The sequence below is a fragment of the Ammospiza caudacuta genome, chromosome 12, assembly GCF_027887145.1.
Source record: "Ammospiza caudacuta isolate bAmmCau1 chromosome 12, bAmmCau1.pri, whole genome shotgun sequence".
In the NCBI taxonomy this organism is placed as follows: Eukaryota; Metazoa; Chordata; class Aves; order Passeriformes; family Passerellidae; genus Ammospiza; species Ammospiza caudacuta.
The window spans coordinates 8,639,760-8,660,631 of NC_080604.1; the positions used below are offsets into that span (position 1 = coordinate 8,639,760).

The following is a 20,872-nucleotide window of genomic DNA, read 5'->3' on the forward strand; positions in this document are numbered from 1 at the left end:
GAAGGCACATTCAGTTTTTGCAAGGCATCTTGGACATCTTGAGATGTGCATTGTGAATTTTAATGTGCCACTAAAGTGGTTGGGAATACTGAATCTGGGGGACTGAGGAAGGGGGCAAGAATTGGACTCCATTTGGAACTTAAGCTGAATGGATTGCAGTTTGGAAAATGAAGATGTGCCCTGGATTTCTAAGATATGTTTTTCCTCTGCGGTGCTCAGTTTCTGGTTCATCAGTTCTTCTGGTTTATAATTTTACCTGTTGAGCTCTCTGATAGTAAAACCTCAAAAAGAAGAAATGCAAATACACACTGGTTGATATTTAGGTGACTTCAAGTAACTTTGAAATGCATTCCAAAATTTGCCTGGCACCTTTTACACAAGAGGACAAAACCACGTTTTCTTCTCCACTGAGAGGGAAGGAGGATTCGGACATTTTGGAAGTTCTCCAAGCCTGTTCTTTCACAAGGCTTTGCACACATCTCTTTCTCATCTTGACAGGTTTGGAACTGTCAGGATGACCTGGAGCAAGTTGTGTTAATATTTATCAGAGAAGAGCTGAGATGCAGAAGTAGAGAGGGTTGCTAGAAGCCTTGAAACAAGATCACTGATCCACCATGCAGGGGCAGTGCAGCCAGAGAATGATGGGAGTATCCCACTTCTCACAGCTGGAAATGGTTCTCTCCAAGCATGTTGTTCTGTGGAAGGACAGGGAGGTTTGTGGCAAATAATCAGAAATCTCTCTGTAAAGGTGGTCTGCAAATCAATTTGATGCCAGTAGTTCAGTGTTTGTGCTGAATGCTCTCATTGCCCAGGCTAAGCAGAGCACAGCATTCAGCACACAACCCAAACACTTGCTGTTTCTTTTCCCCAGGTCCTGGGAAGCCCAGCCCCCCTAGGACCTCCGGCTCCCGCTCCAATGTAACCCCTCACATGGACCTGCTGGTGCTGTCCCACCACCAGGGATCCTGCTGGAGCTTGGAGCCGGCCTACAAGGGCTCAGGTAAGTCCCACATGGAAACAAACTCCACAGCCCATTGCAGGGGCATTGCTCTTAGTGTTTCTTCTTAGTTCTGAGGAACTAAGAAGAAAAATGATCTGATGGATCAACTAGATACCCCTGTTCTCTTAGCCTGGCTCATGGGGCATATTACAGAACATGTATTGTTTATGTTGATAAAAGTTTCACAAATTGATTTGCAGGTCACCTTTAACCTATAAAAGTGTGCATAATAGGATCTATTCAGTTTGCCATACATGCCATGTTTTCTGCCTTCTCTTACAACATGCTGTGTATTACATTCAGATAAGTTCATGGTCTTGAACAAACATCACTGGCTGCAGAGATGTCAGGTTTGTTAGTGTGACTGAGCCTACAGCAATTACTGAGCTGAGTAAGTGAGGTCAGCAGACCAGCAAGTCCAGTTTTATACAAGACATTTGAGATCTTGTAGCAGACTGATCTGTGAAGTTTGTTCACAGTTATTAAAACTGGGGTTTTCTTGTTTGCAATGAGGGTTTGCGTCCTTTCCTAAATGAACTTGTATTTTTTTTAAGCCAAGTATAAATCTCCTGTGTGAATTCCTCATCATTTTTAATCGTGTTCCTCTGAAAGACTGGGAAAATCTTTTGACCAGGTTCTGTGGTGCAAACTGTCCATTGTCTTAAGAACATGGCATTTTCAGTCTCTGATCTCTTAGTGGACTTGTTTGTATGTGTTCTGGTATTATGAAAGGAAGTAAACAGATCAGGTGTATCTCCACTTCTAGAAGAGATCAGAATATGTGCCACAGTTTCTCCCAGTTTTTTTTCAATCCTGTGTTTATTCTTACTATCTACTTTTGACCCTGTTGTGGTTTCTCAGCAGCATCTCTGGGTTGTTGTACAGTAGTAACTCCTTCAGACAGATCTGTTTGGCAGCTTGTGCAAAGCATTTCTTCCTGCCTTTCTTCATTCTTTTTCAAAATAGACTTCTTGGTTGTTGCTGTAGACTGACTCGTGGTCCACATAGTGTTTTGCAGCTGGAGTTAGTATCACAGATCCCAGCACCTGTGAGGGAATGTTTCAGTGACATACAACCTATATATTAGCCTGGTGTTCAGCTCATTGTCCTTTCCTGTAGTTCTGGTCCTTCATAGCTTTCCATTCTTCGGTGCACTTGCTTTACCTTCATTGTGCAATGGAACAAAGTTACTTCATTGCTCAGTGCCTCCTTTCTGAATTGAAACCACACACCTGAACCTCCATAATGCTGATAAAGACCGGTCAAGTCCTACCCTATTACTTAGTAGTTTTCAGACACTTCTGAGTTGTCATGAATTATAAAGGCAATTAGCCAGTATCTAGCAATGTGGTAGCAGCTGAGCTAATATTTCTGACTTCTAAAACCATGGTGTGTCTTCTGGAGTAGCATCATCTTCATGTTCTATTATTTCAATTAGGTTGTAACATACAGAATTATGGGGTATTGCCCAGCAATTCCCAGTATCAGCTCTATGGCCTGTTACACTGTACTTAAAATACTTTGGCTTTGGGTTTTTTCAAGGGATAGCTGTTTCTCAGGAGATCATAAAAATGACAGATCTTGATTCTGATGTGTCTGCTTTAGTGCTAGTATATAAAAGGTGTTCTGAGGTGGAATGGGTAGAGGGACACTTGAATAATCTGTTGTGTTGTGGTGAGAAGTGTGTGAGATGCTCTCTGCAGAGTGTTGTGGGGTGCTGCATGCTGGCTCTTTGTGATGGATGATCTCTACCTGTGGAAATAACCTTTTATTTCTGTCCCATCTATTCTTTCTCATGGGCAGGGCTTCATTCAGGTGCTTGAGGGTGGAGTGTAAATGGGGCTTCATGAATTGCTGCTTGCAGAGCAGTGTAGGTGGTGTGGGAGGAGTCACAGGAGTGGCAGGCGCTGAGCTGTGTTACAGGAGTCCAGGCTAAGGTTCTCATAGGACCTGGTGTTAATCACAGCTTATATTCTGGGACTGATTATGGCCTTTTGTGGTTTAAACAGTACTAAGTGAAATAATTCACCTTTTTGTAGTGCTGTTTCTCAGGAAGCTTTAGGAGGTGTGGGCTGTATGCAGTGCTGGTGTCCAGCTGAGTAGCATTGACAGCCCAGAAAACCTCAACAGCTGCTGACATTGGACTCTTATGCTGACTCTGAGCTCTTGTGTTCTTGGTGGGCTGGGACTCCCTGGCAGGATGTTTTTCTTCTGTGCTCTACTGAACTCAGTCCAAGTCCCAAGCTGGGATCGTTTTTTGTCGTAAGTAGGATGAAGCAGAATTACAGCTCTGAAATTTGTTCTCCTCCCTGCTCTGAACACAGGAATAAAAAAATGTTTCCCAGCTCTTGAGAGAAGGGGAGTGCTTGTCTAATGGAAGAGAATTGTTAGGAGTTTGAGGCATTCAGATATGTGACTGTGGTCTAGGTCATTATGTGTAGTGACATCTTTTCATGAAATCTTCCTTTCTCTTTCAGTTTTAAGGTAAATCTGGGACAGGTGATGCACTAAATTAAAGAGCACTGTGACTTGGCATTCCTGAAAATCAATCTTTTGTAATGGATAGGCCTGAAGCAAACAGTGTGATAGTGTTGGAGCATGTGGTTACTTTTGCCTCTCCTCTGACAGCTGCGAATACCTCATTTGCTGTTTCACCCAGGGCACAAACTGCGTCACAGTCTCCTCACTGTTCTCCCAGGCTGTTTGTTGTCTTCCAGAATTTTTCTTGTTTGTTTACTGTCCTTGGATTTTTCTGTGAAGCAGATGTTTCCAGACTCTTGGTTTTATGAAACATTAGCTGCTCAGTGATGTGAGCTCAGGCCATAAAACTGATTGAGAGGCTGGCAGAATGCAAGACCCAAGGTATCAACAAGATTTCTTTCTCCAGGGGGAACAAACACTGTCAGAGGAATTTCAAAGTTCATTTAGTATTTTTCACTGGTGGAGTTGTCAGGGGTTTGAATTAGGAATAAAGACAGAGGGAAGGTGGCGGCTGAGTCATTTGCAGGTGCCACTGTGAGCCATGGGGTGTGTTCAGAAAACTGCTCTGTAGCATGAGGACAGCACAGCCCTCTTGTACAGTGGGAGAGACTTGAACTGAGTTCATATTGGTCCTGCTGTGCTTCTTGGCAGTGGGAATAACCCCTGGAAAAACCTATCTTTCAAACAGGTATGAAGTGTGCAAGCCAAGTGAGGATGGCTCAGAGTATGTCACTCTCTCCATTTACTTTCGGGAGAAGACAGTGAGGCAATCCAGCAACACTTCAGGGACTGCGCTCTTTGGGCAGCCACTGTTAATATCTGTGCCCAAACACAAGCTCACTGTGGATCACCTGTACAATGTGGTTTTGGAGCAGATCAGGTAAGTCATGGCTGTACCTTTGAATCCTGTGCCAAGCTCTAGATGTCTCTTATTCAATTACACTGTAATAGGATTACTGAATCCTTGTTACAGAGAGAATTTTCCTTGATTTGTGTGGGTTGTATAAACCAGGATTTGCATAGCATTAGTGTCTGGAGGCCCCAGGGACATTTCAAGGTCCTGTTTTTTTCGCCTTTGTAACAGATATTGCTGGCTCAGCCTTGCAAAAGGAATCAGGAGCAGAACTGAGGGCATGTTTTCAGGGCTCACAGATGGGGCCACCATAACTTACTTCTGCCTTTTCAATATACAGCCAGTGAAACATGGAACAAGCAGTGAGAGCAAAGATTCAGGGAATTGTTGTTTGACTCATTCTGAGGGCTCTTGGTGCTGTCATGTAAATGTAAATGGTGCTGTACAGGTTGGCTTCTGGTTTGCTGGAGGGAACTGGGCAGCAAGAGCCGATTAAAGAGGGGTGTGCTGCTGTTCTGGTGCACAGCTCCAGTATGGCTGTGTAAGAAATGTATCCCTTCTCTTCAGCCGCTGTGTGAAACTCCCTCTGGCAGAAGAATACTCCCCACCCTGCCCAGACAGAGGAACCTGCAATGGCTCCAATGGTGTGGTTGAAGGTAAAGCCCTTTCAAAATCTGCTGGAAGCTTTTCAGCACTTCAGCTTTCTAACAGCCTTTGTTTTGTGCTGTATGTATTTGGCTTAAGCTCTAACAGGTTGTTTCTCCACCATGATTAAACCACACAGTTGTGCTGGGCATCTGCTTGGTACAGGGAGAATCTTGTAGGCCATTTCCTTCCTAGGGAGATCAGATGTGCAGCAGCTGCTGAACAAGGTGTGGATGTGCATTCATCCTGACCAGTGTTAGAGAAGTCCTTACTTAATTGAGGTGTCCAGGTGCCTCCCTCCAGAGGCAACCCTTCCTGGCATGCCCTTTGGTGATGAAAACTGGCCTGTTAGGTCACAACGATTGTGGAGAAATTTGTCTGTTGGAGGACATAGAATCAACAGTTTCATTCCTAGGCCACCTGCTCTCTAGGAAGCTCTTAAAGCTGATGGCACATGAGTGTTTCCCTTCCCTGTTTGAAATGATTCCCTAGTGTAGCCCTGAGGGTAACAGCTGCAATTAAATTAAATGGGGGAAAAACCTGCCCATTTCCCCCAAAGAGTGGAAATAACTTTCCTGGTGACTTACATATTCCTTTCTGTGAAGACACCCAGCTGCAACCTTGCTGATTCTCTCTTGGGGATGCTTCTCAGGGTGTGCTGCCAGGAGTCACTGTTAACCTGCAAACTGAGCACTCTCCTAAACTGGCATCTGCTAAAGGAGAAAACACAACTTCAGATGGAGTGGTTAGCAAGCAGAGGTTTCTTTTTCTGTGTGCCTTTTCATTGCTTCCCACACAAGTGGTGTGTGTTGTACAGGCTGATGCACACAGCTGTCCATGGGAGGTGTCAGGCTAAACTTCCAGTGGAGCCCTGTTACATTGTCCTTGTTTGAAATGTTTGTCCAGGCGACATTGAAGAGATGGAGCATCAGGATGGTGGAGAGGAAGGCAAGGAAAAGCTGACAGAAGTTGACCCCTGCCACTCTGAGGGTTGTATGCAAGTGGAGTCAGCAAGAGACCTGCAGCCTTGCAAGAAACAGCATTTCACTTTAAGCCTTGTGAATTCCTCTGGGACCTCGGAGATAAACTCCATTGTTGAAGGAAAAATCTTAAAACTGAATGGTAATTATTTTCTTGCTAGTTTTTTTTCCCCTTTCTTCTTTTTACACCTGTACAATAACTATTTCCTTTTTTTGGTAGCTTTTTCTGCAGTTGCTATTGACTGGGATTCTGAGACACGGAGGCTGCTGTATGATGAACAGGAGGCACAGGTTGTAGTATGCTCTTTTCATAAGACATCTATGTAAATTTGCATGGTTTTTAAAAGGTGATAGTAAACAGTGTTCTGGTGGGTCATCTTTTTAAAAGAATAAACTGTTTTTTTATAACAGAATAGGACAGTTTTTACTGTCTTGTAAAAGCTCTAAACCCAAGTGAGGACATATATTTTCTCTTAAGGACTATTTAGCATAAGAAAGGAGTGGCTGGAAGCTGGAGATGATTGTCTGGGTGGAGAAGGAGGTGCAGAAATAGGCATTGTGGGGAAAGTGAGCATGTAATTTCTTGATGTCAGGGATTACAGAGTATGTGGAATTGACTAAAGCACCTGTCTCTTTCACTAGGCATTTGAAAAACATGGAAGCATGCTACAAGTACAGAAGAAGAAGGCTGTTGTAGCCCTCAGAGACTGCATAGAGCTCTTCACTACTATGGAAACACTTGGTGAACATGACCCGTGGTAAGAACCACTGTCTGCCTGCCATATTTACCATCAAATGTAACTGTTTGAGTTCATATGATTTTTCATGGGATTCTTATCATTTCCCAGGTCTGTCCTTTTGTCCTTATCTTTGAGAAGTCTGTCAGATCTGTATTAAGTATTGACTCAATAGACTGTGGGCATGGGTTAATAAAAGTATTTGTTTCCTGCCTATATTTAAGAAAAAAGTATCAGTGGGAATGCAACTTCCAATAACCAGGCTGTTTTTCAAAGTTGGTTTTTGTACAATGTGCAGTCAACATACTTGCTGTAGGACTATAAAATGAAAGCAAGTGGAGTTTGGAATTCTCTGAGGCAGAATGTTCACCTGCAGATTCCACAGGCAGTGTGCCTTCTGTCAGGCATGGACTGTGCTTGTGCTAGTGAGGATCTTTAATGGAAGGCCAGAAGCTTTTCCTTTCATGCAGTCATTAATTTCCTTGCTTGTTGCTCCTTCCTTAGGTACTGCCCTAACTGTAAGAAACATCAGCAGGCCACGAAGAAGTTTGACTTGTGGTCTTTGCCCAGGATTTTGGTGGTACATTTAAAACGCTTCTCGTACAGCAGATACTGGAGGGATAAACTTGACACGGTTGTGGAATTCCCCATCAGGTAGGATTCTTCTCTCAAGCCAGGAAGATCTTGGTCAAGAAAGATGTACTTCTGATGTTTCTGTTGGGTGGGCTTGTTGTAAAGGCTGTAACTGGAGCAGGTGTTTTCTGGGTTTGAATGGCTGGACAGCAGGCATGAGTTGAGAGGGTTAGTGTCTTTGGGGGGTGGTTTTTGTTAATGCTATTCATCTCAAAGAGCATTAATTACTAGCAGGTACTGTTCTGAAATTCACTTAAGCCCATGTCATTCAACCAAGAGAACTTCTGTAGCAATTTTAGCAATTTTTTTTGGCAGTGTTGCACTTGCAGTATTGAGTACTGCACAATTACAAGATGAAAGCCTGCCTTGTCCCTCTGCTTCTGCATCCTGCTGTGGGATGAAGCAAATCCCTTACTATTCCTGTCTCACTCTTCATGCCTACACAGGGACACTCCAAGCTGTGTTTTATTCAACACCTCCCTCTAAACTGGCAGTGCTTGGTGTGTTTGTCAGGACCTGCCTTGTGTGGGAGGGGTAACAAGCCTGGTCTTCACACTAGCAACACCTGGCCCCTGAGCAGCAGAGCAGCACTGGTGCCATGCTTCATTTCCTAAAAAGTGATGGTTACTGGTGTACTGATAGTTCTGTGTTTCCTTCCAGGGGTTTGAACATGTCTGAGTTTGTCTGTGACCCAAGAGCAGGCTCATACGTGTATGACCTCATTGCAGTATCCAATCACTATGGAGCCATGGGAGTGGGCCACTGTGAGTAACTGCTGCTGTGTCCTTGGTGTGCAGCGAAACGTGGGCACAGGAGACATGGGAGGGCTCTGCACTGGGACACCTCAATAGCCCTCCCTAAGGTGTCTGGTGCAAAACTGACCTGTGTTTGTGTGCAGGTGAGTATTGGATTGGGATCCTGTTAGGATTGGAGGCCAGATAGGTAGCAGCACTTTGGCCTGAGGTCTGACTGATGCCTGTGGGACCCTGGTTAGTTGTCATTAGTTTGTGTGATGGTGTTCCCCAATTTATGAGTGGACTCCAAATTTTTCAGTGCTGAACTTGAAATTGTGACACTGGCTGGCAGAATGTCTCCACCTTTGCACTGATAAGAACTGACATAGCAAAATGTCATTTCATCAAGAGAAAACCCACTTACATACAAGTTTTGTACATGATGAGTCTGTGTTTTCTGTCACTGGTTTTGCTTTAGCACAGATGAAAAGTGTCTGTGAGTTCCCTGTATCAGGTGTCCATGCAGATCCATGCTGTAGGTGACACTTGCAAAACCACCCAGAAGCAATTTACCATTGAGAGGATGATGAACTCCTGTAGCTGAAGGGGCACATGTTCTGAGGCTGGAGATCACAGCCAAGAAGTCTTGGCTGGAAAAGATGTTGAGGGACTTCTAACTTCATTCTTGAGTGAGGATTCTTGCAAGAATCAGATCAGATCCATTAGCAGTAGAGAACTTTCCTTTCTAGTGAAAATGCAGAGTCTTAAACTGTGTGTGTTTGGGAAAGCTCTGACTCAAGGGCAGTGAACAAAGCCTATTTTTTCCCTTAAGTTTCTTTTCCCTGTATCTCAGCTGGCAGGGCTAAGCCTGGTGTGTGGAACCTGGTCCTGGACTAGCTGGGCCAGCTGGCATGTTGTAGATACTCATGTTGGTTAGCTAGGCTTGGGGCAGGCAATGCCAAAGCTGGCTCCTGGCCTCCCAAGCACACGTGGTTGGAGTCCCAGTGTCCCAGGTGTGCATTCCCTCCCTGCTGGCCCTGGCCAGCCTGCTGAGCTGCAGTTCCTCCCTGACAGACACTGCCTATGCCAAGAACAAGGTGAATGACAAGTGGTACTACTTCGACGACAGCAGCGTCTCGGTGGCTTCAGAAGACCAAATAGTGGTGAGTATTTGGCTTGAGGCTGTTCCAGCTCTGTGCTTTGTGTGGTTCCCTGCTTTGTGTGACATTGCAGCCAAGCTGTGTGGATGGTTTCAGGTGGGTTTTCTCTCTGTTTGGTAGACAAAAGCTGCGTATGTGCTGTTCTATGAGCGCCGAAACAGCGAGGAACATTCTGCCCCCTCTGCTCCCCAGGAAGAGTGTGATGGCATGGACACCAACTAAGCACCACCTCCAGCACTCAGCCACCATGGTAGTGGTTGCTCTTGTAAAGCAATGCCTGAGGCGCCTGAAAATTTTTATTCCTTCTGTAGGGGTCAAGCAGAAAATCAAGCACTGAGAGAGCCAGTGCTGGGGGTTGCAGAATAGCACTGAAGAGCCAGGAATAGGTGCTGACACTTGGGTATTTAGAGGCCAAAAATAATATATATTGGAGCTTCAATAAAGTTCTTTTTAAAATCTGGCTGAGCTGTGTGGCTAGAGGCAGGGGCTGGGGCTCTGGTTCCTGGGCTGAGGGTTGTAGCTGGGGTTGGGAGAGGACAGCCTGAGCTGGAGGCCAGCACAGCTGAGCCTTGAGGGGCCCGTGGAGGAGAATGGTGGGTACGATTCTGTGAATCGGCATTGGGGCTTCCTGCCACCTCTGGTGTTGCTGTTGGGCCCTGCCTGTGTCAGGGAGGCCTCCTGCACCTTTTCTGGAGCTCAGTTCAAATCTTTGTACTTCTGGTCTGTTGCAGTCTCTGCCATTGTACCCAGGTCCCCTGGCAAAGCAACAAATGTTTCTCTTGCTTGCATCCTTTCACTGATGCATTTGAGGCTCTCCTGGGCAGTTTTGACTCAGCATTTTTTATGTGAACACTGAATCCAGTGATGCAGGAATCTTGGCCAGAAGCGAATCATACTTGCCTGTGGTGTGGCATATGTGCAGGCTGATCCCCATGGAGATGCAGGTTACCGCTGCTCTGGCTCCTGTTCTTCTGCAGAGAAAATACCATCCATAACATTGATGATTTCTTGTCTTTTCAATCTCCTACAACCCTCACTTCCAGGCTGCTATGTAAGCACTTTTCTGCTGCCAGCATTTCTCCTATGGTTTGTGCAGTAACAGCATTTTTATCCTTTTTTGCTCATTTATGTCTCCAGCCAAGCTCAGCACTGTGTCCCCAGAGCTGTCACCTGTACAGGTGACAGCCCAATGCCATGGATTGTGTGAGTTTTCAGCCTTTTCTCTGGCAACTTTGGTTTTTTTGGACTGCTTTTTCTGCCCTCCACCACCCTTGAGTGCTGCCTTTCTATCCTCACCTGATCACCCTCTGTGGGGCTGCAGGTGTCACAGTCCTGTCCCAGGTCCTGTTGGCCTCTGCTGTTCAATGGTTCTGCTCCATCCTTTTCTCACAACTGGCAAATGCTCTTCCCTCTGTCCTCCTTTACTGAGTGCTGCTTTTTAGGATTCAAGTCCAGCTTTCTTGAAAAGAGACTCCTGTGAGTCTCAGTGGAGAACTGGTTTTCCATGTGAAAAATGGGGAAAATTCCAGAGCCTTAGCCTGTATTTTTTAGGGGAACATCTAGCTCAAGGTAGTGACCCAAACAGGAGGGTTTTTCCTTTTAGATCCAAGTGTGTTGGCAGAATGAAAGGCTGAGACTGGCTCAGTGTGCTTTTTGTTCCCTCTGGAATATGTGCTTTGCAGCTGCTGTGGCTTCAGTGCTGCCATCATCACCTGTTGTGGTGGTCAGCAGTGCTCATCCATTTAACTCCAAACTTTCCACCTCAGCCCCACCTTTCTGCAGCCCAAGCAGTGCCTGACATTGCAGTGTGCCTGTCCCTGCACCCTGGCAGGGCAGCACAGGCAGCCCTTGGCCAGGGCACTGGAAAGTGATGGGGAGGAGGAAGGGGCATTGTCTCTAGCCAGCATGCTGCTGATGTGATTCTCCTTTGTGGGATTAGCTTTAAAGCATTAAAATTTAAATTTTGAGGTCACAATTGCTTAGTTGCTTCTGCTGTTTTATTTTTATTGTTGCAACTCTTAATATTGAATTTTTTTTCCTTATTACTGAGGGGAGCATGCAAAAAGCAACTTTTAAGCTGTAGCACTGCACTGAAATTACTCTAACCAGCATTTTTTTGTTTGTTTTACCCTGAAAGTAAGTCATGTGGGCATTCCAAAATGGGGAATAGAGGAAAGGGAGGACAGTGAAAGACCTTTTTAAAAGATAAATCAATCTGAAGTAGCCTTTGTCCTCCTCCTCACCTCCCTACCTGTGCTGACACTGAGAAATGCATCTGTGGGGTTCAATCTCAGATCCTGAACAGACTTTGTTGTACTGCAGAACAAGCAGCCCAGCTCTGCTTTCTCTGCCTCTGAGCTGCTGGGCTTTGGCTGGTGTGTGTGTGTGCTGTAATACCAGACTGTTTTTTAGACTAGCACTTTGTAAGTGGCTGGCTCTGTTGTACAAAGAGGAAAATTAAAGAGTGGTTTGCACTGAAACTGGGTTTTGTTGTGTTTTCAGCTTTCATTACGTGGCCTAGCACTGCTGGTTGTGGGGATTCCTGGTGCTCTAGGAGAAATTTGGGCTGGGGGAGGGTGAGTCCTGCAGAGCCAGTGGGGATCTGGGAGGAAATCAGCTGCTGAGGGCACAGCTCTGCACAGCTGAGCCTTCACTCTGCTCCAGGGTTGCCTTTTCTCTCTGCAGCGCTGGGTTGCTGGTACCTGGTGCTCTAGCAAAGCTGTCCTTGCGTTTCTGTGGCACTGGACAGCCTCAGCTATGGTTTCATCCTTCCTCTGCAAACTCCTGAGAGTTCTGGTCTTCCTTCTGTCCATTTTCTCCAGGGGTACCAGGGCTGCTGAGCTTTGCTGTGAAGGGCTGGTCCCCAAAACATGAAACCCATTGTGGGAAGAAGGGAAAGCTAAGGGGCACCTTCCCTGTTCCCTGGGAAGGTATTTGGTGAGAACAGAAAATCAGTGTCACAGTCCTGGCACAGCTCCTGCCTTGAGAGGATTTACAGTGTTACCCTGAGAAAAAGGTGCTCAGAATAAAGAAGGGGGAAATGAATAACAGCCTGAGTATGGAAGAGCTTTTTGCAAAGCATTTCTCTAGGTTGGGGAAGAGGTCTGAGGAGTTTCTACAGAGGGATAAGCCAGGAACAGCTGCTCCCTGTTCTCTACAGTGCAAGGTGGGCAGCTTAAAGCATTTATTATCCCACCTGGCCCAGTAAATAACAGCCAGGCACTCTACAACACTGCTCACAGGCAGGAGAGGCTGTGTGGGCACTCAGGTGCTTACAGATAGACTTGGAAAGGATTAAATTAATGGGGAAGTAGAGTGTGTGTGTGTCTGTGGGCTCAAATCAAAGCGAGTGCACTGCAGTTCTGAACACGATGTTTTTATTTTAATTGCAGCCTTGCTAAAATACATTATATAGTTCTAGATAACAGATTTCTTTTCAAATAACTTTTACAAGAAGTGACAAAAGCATATTCTCAAATTCAGAAGATGGAGGTCTGAAGTTCTTCCTTAAACATGCCTTCAAAATGGAGGTCCTTTGCCATGAGCTCTTCTTCTACATCTTCTAAGGCCCACTGATGATCTGTCAATTCTAAGGCTTCCCATTCAGTCTGCATTGGCAGTGAACAGAAGCAGAGAAGGAAAAGTAACACAGGATTAGTTAAACAAGAACTACACAAAGCAGTGCTTGCTTTGAAAACTGCAACAAACACTGATTTCTATTAAAAACCTGGCAATCATATCAACTCTCTGAAATCAGTGGTTTATGCTTAATTAGATGTTAGTTGCTCAATACAAATTGCATCACAGAAATTAGAAAAACTACATTATCTACTTTCTGCCAACCCTCTAACCTTCTGGAACAGTCCATAGCTTTTGTAACAGCCAGTTCTGTTCTGGTGGGCCAAGTGCTTTGCAGTGAGGTAATTCTTTAGTTCAGAGTTACTTGATAACAACAGGTAAGAGGCCAAAAATTTTGCACCTGATCACAGACTTGTGCATAAAGCCTGCAAAAAACCATGTCACATGATGCCCAGCAAGGGATTTGTATTTCTTGGCCAGAACACTTCTCCTGCAATATGGGCTTTTTCCCTTTTGTTTCTGCTGGAACATGTAATGGGTTTTGGTCCCTGCAAGGCTGAATTGGCAGAAATGCTGTGGAGAGCCAGTACTGGGTGGAAGTGGAGTCAGTCCTGGCTGGAATTGCACCTCAGTGCTGAGTGTGGCAGAACAGCCAGTGCTCCAGCACTGCTGCAGCCATCCTCTGCCCTGGCTGAGCCTCTGCCTGGGTACTGTTGGATCTTTAACCAGCAAGGTTACTGAAAACAAAGTGCAGGAGCAGACCATCCCAGCTTCCCAGGCAGCAGACGATGTGTGTGGCTAAACATCTTCTACAGCACACAAAACCAGAAACCAGGTCTGTCCTTCGTGCATAAACCTGGCCATGAACAGGCCTGCGAAAGGCACAGGCAGTCTAACAAGCAAGCGCCTGTGGAAGGTGCTTTAGGAGAACTGCAAGGCAGTAAATTGCTGATGGATTTTCCACTGAACTGACTGGCTGACTTGATTTTCTCACCCAAGTTCGATGAGGATCATGCTGGACTCATGCTCAGCTGCACTATTAACACAACTTTTGAAGAGCCAGCTTCTGCTTTGGAACTATACCTCAAGGTAAAAAAAACCCTTCCTCAGCAAAAGCAAAGCATGGGACATAAATTCAGCTTTTGTACCAGCAATGACTGGTCTGTCAGGTTTTCTTCAGGGTATTTGGGCTCTGCCAGACCCAGAGTAACTCCCACAGCCTTCAGAAGCTGTCAGCTCTAATTTTAGGAACAGGAATCCAGAGCAATTCCCTTACTAGACACGTGGAGATGAGTTACATGCAATTTACAACCCTGCAGGCTCACACAAACAGGAGTGCAGGTGGGAATACTGTACCTTAAATGCTTTGTTAGTATCTGCTGGCATGGCCATTGCTGCCCCTGTCATTTGTTCTTGCATCACCCTGGACTGATCTGCAGCTGCAAATGAGAAATGAGAGGATGATTTCTGTGCTATTAAACAGCATTTCCTGGAGCATGGTGCAGTTGGGAAGGTTTTTATCTGTAGATGAGAACAATGCAGCAACAGCCAGAATGCAACACTGCTGTGCCAGGAGTCCTCACAAGACATCTTGCTCCCAACCTGCTGTCTTAGCCAGATTTACAGAAAACCTGCAGAAAAATTGAAGAAAATCGTTTTCTATTCCCAATGCAAACCTGGCCCATGGACAGTAAGTAATATCACAGAAACAAGAGAAGAATTCAGGAGCTTCTTGGCTGTAAACGCAGAAATCTTTCCTCCAGCCTCCCCCAGACAACATCGCATGGAAGGAGCAGCCAGTTCCCAGAAATGGCAAGTGCCTTACCATTATCTTGGCCCAGGATGAGAGTATAAATGCTTCTGAGTCCAAACACATTCAAGAAGTACCAGGAAGCAGAGCTCACCCTGACAAATCAGAACAAGCACAGTTGTTGTCAGTTCAAAGCTGGCTCATGACCTCATTCCAGCAGCACACACAGACCAGCCAAGGGCTATCAACACTTTCAACATTTTCCAAGTGGGAACTGGACCTTGCTTGCTGAGGACAGGGACTTACCAGGATGCATCCAAAGTGAGCAGCTCGATTCCCTGCTGCAGCATTGGCTTGAAACGCAGCGTCAGGGGAAACGGGACCTTTGCTGCAGGGTAAAGAAAAAAAACCCAGTTTCACAAAGTGACAGTGCATGATTGCAAAGCACAGGGCAAAGGAGCAGGTAGCTCTTTTATCACATCTAATGTAGTCTGCAATGTGTACAATAAAGAGTTAACTTGGATTTTTGAAAAAGCTGCAGTTCTGTATTCATTTTAACATGAAAAGACTCTGAAACTGAATCAGATGACCAAACCCTCACAGGTGTTACTTCAGTGACTGTGAAAGGGAAGGTCCCTTGTTAAAGAAACAGTTATCACATTAACAGTATAGAAAAAACCCCCCCAGAATTATGAATTTAAGTAAGTATGTTTGATGTGTACACTCCACACAGTAACCAATTCCCTGGACAGGTTCAGAGGAAAATCCACTGCATCAACTTGAATTTCAGGCAGTTTTAATAAAATACTGGTTTTGTCACTACAGTTGTTCCCAAATACATGAGCTATTTTCTTGGAGAGCATGACCAACACTCAGAAAACAATTTCCGCCCTTTGCAATGGGACAAGCAAATTTGTGCAGTTTGTGGAGTGAAGAGCAGCAGTGCCACAAGCCAAATATTTATGCTGCTTCTGACTGACTGCTCTCAGGTCCAGGAGCAAACCTCTGATGCAGCTCAGACCCTCAAGGCCATCTTCAGAAACACAAGCAAACCCTTGTTACTCCAGACACTTACTTGTGACAAATCCTGAAAATGTCATGTTGATCCAGCCACCAATGAGGATCATAGGCAGAACATTGGTTACATTCCCTTTCATCATATCTGTGAGCATGGTAGGATCTGCAAATCATAGACAGGGCGTGAAGTAGCAGCACATCACATTAAGAGAAACAAGCCATTACATGTCAGATAATTTAATTAAGAAACTGCATGAGACAACACTCCTGTTCCAGTATCTACAATTTTCCATTGCTGACAATACTTTGCAAAAGGAGATGAGCAGCCAGTGTGGTGGAGACTGCTGCCACAGAGGTGTTGTGTTCTGTGCTGTGCCTGACCCCATCCCTTGCCCCAGATCTCTGGACTTGCCTGACCTCTCTGAGCTGACCTGGGTAGAGGAAAGACAAGCTCCTATTTTGCTGTATACATTAGTTAAATTAAATCACTTTAGAGAAGACCCTCTGGGAGCTGGAGCAAAACACTGGCAAAAGGAGACAAGAGCAGGACTCCCACTCCTGGCTACCCTGAGGAGGTCAGGCCTCCTGAGATGCTGCAAGCAGCTCAAGGCTGAAGTTAAGCAACATGAAGCAATCTAATGTTTTTGTTATCCAAGAGAGGGATCTCACTCCCACCCCCTCCCTCACACTGCCCGAGCTCCCTGCAGAGCTGATTCATCTTCCACCCTCAGCAGACACTGCAGGTTTTTCTACCTGGCTGCAGTTGGGGTACCTTAACATACCTGTCATTGGTGAAGGAGGCACTACCTTTCTTTTTGTTTTCTTAAAAAATCCATCCTCGGGGTTATTAAAAAAATATTTCCGGGACAGGAAAGACTGAAAGCAGAGAAAGACAACGCCAACACCGTAAGAAGTAAAAGGACAGAAGCATTAGTTCTTGCTCAGACATTCAGACATCTCGTGAGTTCTTTCACAACACACCTTCCTGGGATAGGTGCCTCACTGCCCATGTGTTCTGAAGCTCATCACATTTTTCTGCATCCAGAGTACCAGATCTCTGGCTCTCTAAAATTCTTAAAGTAATGATAAGAATTCTCTGAAGAGAAACCCATGTTAATTAAAGAGCTTTTAGTGTTTTGTGCAAATTCTTTGTGCCGGGGAGCACCAATACTGATACACGGGACATCTTCACTCGCCCAACTGACCTGGATTTCACAAAATACACACTTGGTACCAACAGAGCCAACATGAGCGATGCATTTTTAGTTTAGCAAATATTTCAGCTGACATTGTATGACCACCTCCTTATCCCATGCTAGCATTACATCCCTGTGTGCTTGCTGGCAGATATTAAACACAGCAGTTTGGAGGCACATCTCATGTCAGCAGGCAGTTAAAACATCGAGCAGTGACAGCTAACATAAATGTCAAGGAAAAGACATAAACAGCAGTGCTGTATCCAAGATTCCCGGGAATGTGCCCTTACGGACACTGCTGTGCCCAGGGGTGACTCGGCAGCGTCCGAGCCCGCGGGCGCTGCTCGTCCCGCGGCACTGCCCGTGCAGAGCCCCCCAGGCACCCTGGTACAGCCCGAGCGCGCAGCTCCCTACCTGCTTTGGAATGTATTTTCCATTTTCCCGAAGGACTCTGCTCCGGATCAGGACTTGGCTGGAAGAGAGACACGCGGCGTTAGCGCCGGGCCGGGCCGGGCCGGGGGAGCGGGGCGGGCGGGGGTGAGGCGGGCCCTGACCTGTCGGACACCTGCTCCTGCGTGAGGCGCTTGTCGCTCTGCAGCAGGATGGACACGTAGTGCCGGATCATGCCCACGAAGAAAGTGATGAAGACGATGGGCAGCACCACCCATAGCCGGATGTTGGAGTCCAACAGCAGCTCGGGCTCGCTCATCGCGGCGGTGCCGCTTCGGGCCCGGCTCCGGCCGACACCGGGCCGCCGCCGCACGCCGCGCTTCCGCTTCCGGGACCGGGACCGGCCCTTCCGCCCCCGGCGGAACGGCGTCAGCGCGCGCCGCGGGCGGGAAACTCGAGCGCGAGTGGCGGGAGCGGCGTGAGGGGACAGAGGCGTGAGGGGACAGCGGCGTGTCCCGCCCTGCCCTGTCCTGCCTTGCCCGGAGAGGACGGGAGGTGAGCTCGGCTCGGCTCGGCTCGACTCGGCTCAGCTCAGCTCAGGTCAGGTGAGGTGGGCACAGGTGAGACGGGCTGAGCTGAGCTGAGCTGAGCTGAGCTGAGCTGGGCTGAGCTGAGCTGGAACGGCCGCCTGAGGCACTGCCCGCCTTTGGCAATAGGTGTGATGGAGGGGGGCCAGGCTGGGCTGTCAAGCTGCGCCTCGCACCCAGAACGCCATCCCAGCAGCGGTGGGGCTGGAAGGGAGCTCTGGGGATCAGCCAGGGCAGCCCCTGCCGAGGCAGGGACACCCAGGGCAGGTGACACAGGAGCGGGTCCGGCTGGGCTGGGAGTGTCCGCAGGGAGGGAGAGTCCTTCCCTGGGCATGCCTGGGCATGCCTTCCCCGGGCAGCTGTTCCAGTGCTCTGCCGTCCACAAACTGAAGAAGGTTTTGGTCATGTTGAAATGAAACTTCTCGTGTTTTAGTTTTGGCCATTGCTCCTTATCCTGTCACTGGGCACCACTGAAGAGAGTCGGGCGCCATCGCTTTGGCGCCCATCTTTCAGATATTTATACATCTGAAACAGCTGTGAAAGGCTCATTGCACTTTTGTTTTTAAACTGTTCCACTTCCATGCTGGTATTTTAAATAAGTCATTTTACCAGCCTCTGCCAAGCAGCTGAAATTTAGCGTGAGATGCACACACATCTTTTTTTCATAACCTTTAAGTTTTAAAGGTGAGTTGAGTTTATTTTTCTTTTTAATTGTTGCCACCCCCCAAAAGAGGATGGTGAGATGGAGATTTGTGCTGACAGAGCTCACTGGCTGTGACTCGTGGTTAGGGGCATGAACAGGATCACTTAATGTGTTTGGGCCCATGAACACCCATCTGTGAATCCTTTGTTGCTTTGTCATGTGTAGAGCTTGACTTTAGCTCAGTGGATGCAATCTGGGTCGTCATAGTTGCTCACTTTAATTTGCCATGTAATTTGCCTGAATGAAAGACCAAGCCTTGTTTTATGAGGAACTGAATTTTAGAAAAAGGAATGTATTGTGCTATTGAAATATGACAAGCTCTAAAATTTCAACCTGCACAGTAGAAAAATGTGGTGTGATATTGGTTACCCAGGCAATCTGTCTTTCTTTGAGCACTCTCAATTTCCATCATGTTCCCTTTTTCTATTCACATCCTAGATCTGCTTAAAAAAGAGATTAATAAAACACTTGTCTTTTTCCTGCATTTTTTTTTAGGCAGCAACAAAGGTTTTGTTACCATGGTTTCAAAAAGGAAATTATCCAAAGTTGATGCTTCTGAAGAGAGCTGCAAGACAGACTTGGCAAGTAGGTGCCTGGGTATCATTTTAGTGGAGACCCATTAATAGAGGCAGCAGCTCCCAAGCAGGGGCAAGGCCAAAATGGCAGTTCTGATAATGCTGATTGTTAATGAAACTGCTGATTTTTTTTTTTGTATTTGATGCAGCATGTGTTGTTTTCTCAGAAACTAAGAAGTCACGGAGTTCTGATAAGGAAAATGCCTCTGCCTTCTGTGGATTGGAGAATGAGGGAGTCTTTGAAGAGCTCCTCAGGACATCAGGAATTGTGCTGAAAGCTGGGGAGGGACAGAATGAAATAGGTATGAGTTCATCATTTGCTGTTTCTGCTTCAGATGAAAACCTGCAAGGATGGATAGTACAAAGCAATGATGTGTTTTACTTGCAGCACAAAAGTGCTTGAGCCAGCTTGTTTCAAAATTCCAGTAAACCTTCATTTGGCCTCTTATTTGTTATATATCTCTTGCTCCTGCTGAATTCAGTGCAGCACCTAAACTCATTATTCCACCTCTTTGGGTGTATACCTGTTAAGTCTAAAGGCTTCTGAAAGATTATTGGAGGTACATAGAAAAGTATTAGACTGCATCTGTGATTACAGTGTTGAATTACAGAGGCAGGAGCTCTGAAATGGGGAAGCAAACACGGCATTGTTGCCTTGCATTTCAGGCAGTGCCTTCAGGGAGCCCTGTATTCAGTGTTTCAATGCTACTCTCAGCCCTGACTAGAGAAAGCACAAGTGCTGATGCCACTCAGGCTTTTGCCAACTGCACTTCTCAATAGAGCAAATGCAGAATGTTGGTGGATGGGCTTGAGAGCTTGTACTTGGTTTAGCTGTTAGGATATTGTATGGACAGACTGTGTCTCATTCTTTATTTCCTTTCTAAACTGTCTCCTCAGCTGTTGATCAAATAGCTTTCCAGAAGAAGCTCTGCCTGGCCCTGGAGAAGCACCCTACTTACCCAGCTGTAAGTAACTCTGGCAGGAGCCACTGCTTGTTGAGTAGGAAAATATGCAAATGCATCTGCCTGTCCCTGCTAGTCCCAGACAGAAGTGTGCAACACAGCAGCTTGTCTTGGATTTCTGTGGTTCACATTTTCCATTTCTCTTAGTGTTGCTGTTCCAGCCTTTTAGTCCCACAGTTTTTCTGACTCTCAAAGTAATTTTCATTGGCAATATTATTCAATAGACAAAGACTCTTAGAGCAGACAAATCACTTGCATAGCTCTCTGGTGGGAGCTGGGTTTGGTTTTGTGTTGGGTGGGAGCTGGCAGCATTGACACTGCCATGATGTGGTGCTCCTCCTCAGACACCAAGTCCAGGTGAAAGTCCTGAGGCAAATGACTTGATTGCAAATGTTTTTTGGGTGTAGGCTTTATCACATTATCTCAGCTGAACAGGAAGAAAGGCAAAGTCTTCTTAAATCAAAGTAAAATGTGAGACACGTGCTTTAGAGTTACTTTGCAGAGCAATCCTCTGGAAATGGTCTAGACTAGCATTCATTTATTATCCAGCATTCCTTCCACCACAGTTTCTGTCTGCAGTTCCCAGATTAGCTCTCCCTGGTTCTCATCATCTGCTTGCAAATTGCATCCTAAAGGACAGCAGCTGACTGGGGTGTCCCTTCAGGGTGGATAACTTCTCTCTGCTTTGCAGGTGGTGAAGCAGTTCATCAGTGGCCTGGAGTCTCACATCAAGGACAGGAACCAGTTCAAGAACTGCCTCTTGCCCTGCACTCCTGTACGGACTGAGGGGTCCAGGTAGAGAAAATGAGTTTTGCCTTCCCCTCAGTCAGAGCCAGTCTCTGGAGATGTGCTGGGACATTGACCAGGGTGCAGCTAAAGGCTCCAGCTGG

General features: G+C 46.3%; 3 protein-coding genes across 5 annotated transcripts in view; 2 read left to right on the plus strand and 1 right to left on the minus strand.

Annotated features, from left to right (window-relative positions):
- The window catches only part of USP4 (ubiquitin specific peptidase 4), a 34,003-nt gene extending 22,300 nt beyond the window's left edge, over window positions 1–11,703 (plus strand). For 2 of the 3 annotated variants that reach the window (XM_058812721.1, XM_058812722.1), the window contains 9 exons: window positions 4,170–4,361; window positions 4,902–4,990; window positions 5,886–6,101; window positions 6,180–6,250; window positions 6,602–6,717; window positions 7,201–7,350; window positions 7,990–8,093; window positions 9,138–9,226; window positions 9,344–11,703. In XM_058812721.1, the coding sequence (XP_058668704.1) occupies window positions 4,170–4,361; window positions 4,902–4,990; window positions 5,886–6,101; window positions 6,180–6,250; window positions 6,602–6,717; window positions 7,201–7,350; window positions 7,990–8,093; window positions 9,138–9,226; window positions 9,344–9,445 (1,129 nt within the window). In that variant the 3' untranslated portion in view covers window positions 9,446–11,703. Of the gene's footprint in view, window positions 1–4,169; window positions 4,362–4,901; window positions 4,991–5,885; window positions 6,102–6,179; window positions 6,251–6,601; window positions 6,718–7,200; window positions 7,351–7,989; window positions 8,228–9,137; window positions 9,227–9,343 lie in introns of all 3 variants that reach the window. The other variant, XR_009275267.1, reaches the window with a different exon arrangement.
- An 881-nt stretch (window positions 11,704–12,584) lies between these two features.
- EMC3 (ER membrane protein complex subunit 3) lies at window positions 12,585–17,553 on the minus strand. The gene is made up of 8 exons (XM_058812972.1): window positions 17,320–17,553; window positions 17,180–17,237; window positions 16,352–16,445; window positions 15,628–15,732; window positions 14,859–14,940; window positions 14,628–14,707; window positions 14,159–14,241; window positions 12,585–12,831 (listed from the first exon to the last, which is right to left on the minus strand). Exons 1-8 carry the CDS (start codon window positions 17,472–17,474, stop codon window positions 12,703–12,705), a joined length of 786 nt encoding a protein of 261 aa, XP_058668955.1. The 5' UTR covers window positions 17,475–17,553; the 3' UTR covers window positions 12,585–12,702.
- A 1,410-nt stretch (window positions 17,554–18,963) lies between these two features.
- Window positions 18,964–20,872, plus strand: part of FANCD2 (FA complementation group D2) — a 34,607-nt gene continuing 32,698 nt past the window's right edge. Inside the window, exons 1-4 of the mRNA XM_058812962.1 lie at window positions 18,964–19,030; window positions 19,188–19,322; window positions 19,918–19,985; window positions 20,674–20,777. Of these exons, the coding sequence (XP_058668945.1) occupies window positions 18,964–19,030; window positions 19,188–19,322; window positions 19,918–19,985; window positions 20,674–20,777 (374 nt within the window). The remainder of the gene's footprint in view (window positions 19,031–19,187; window positions 19,323–19,917; window positions 19,986–20,673; window positions 20,778–20,872) is intronic.

Coding starts and splice junctions, on each gene's coding strand:
- EMC3 (XM_058812972.1), bottom strand. CDS start 17,474: ATGAGCGAGCCCGAGCTGCTGTTGGACTCCAACATCCGGCTATGGGTG. Junction 14,242..14,627: donor CATCCTGGGCCAAGATAATG/GTAAGGCACTTG, acceptor TCTCATTTGCAG/CTGCAGATCAGTCCAGGGTG. Junction 12,832..14,158: donor ATACTAACAAAGCATTTAAG/GTACAGTATTCC, acceptor CTGCCAATGCAG/ACTGAATGGGAAGCCTTAGA.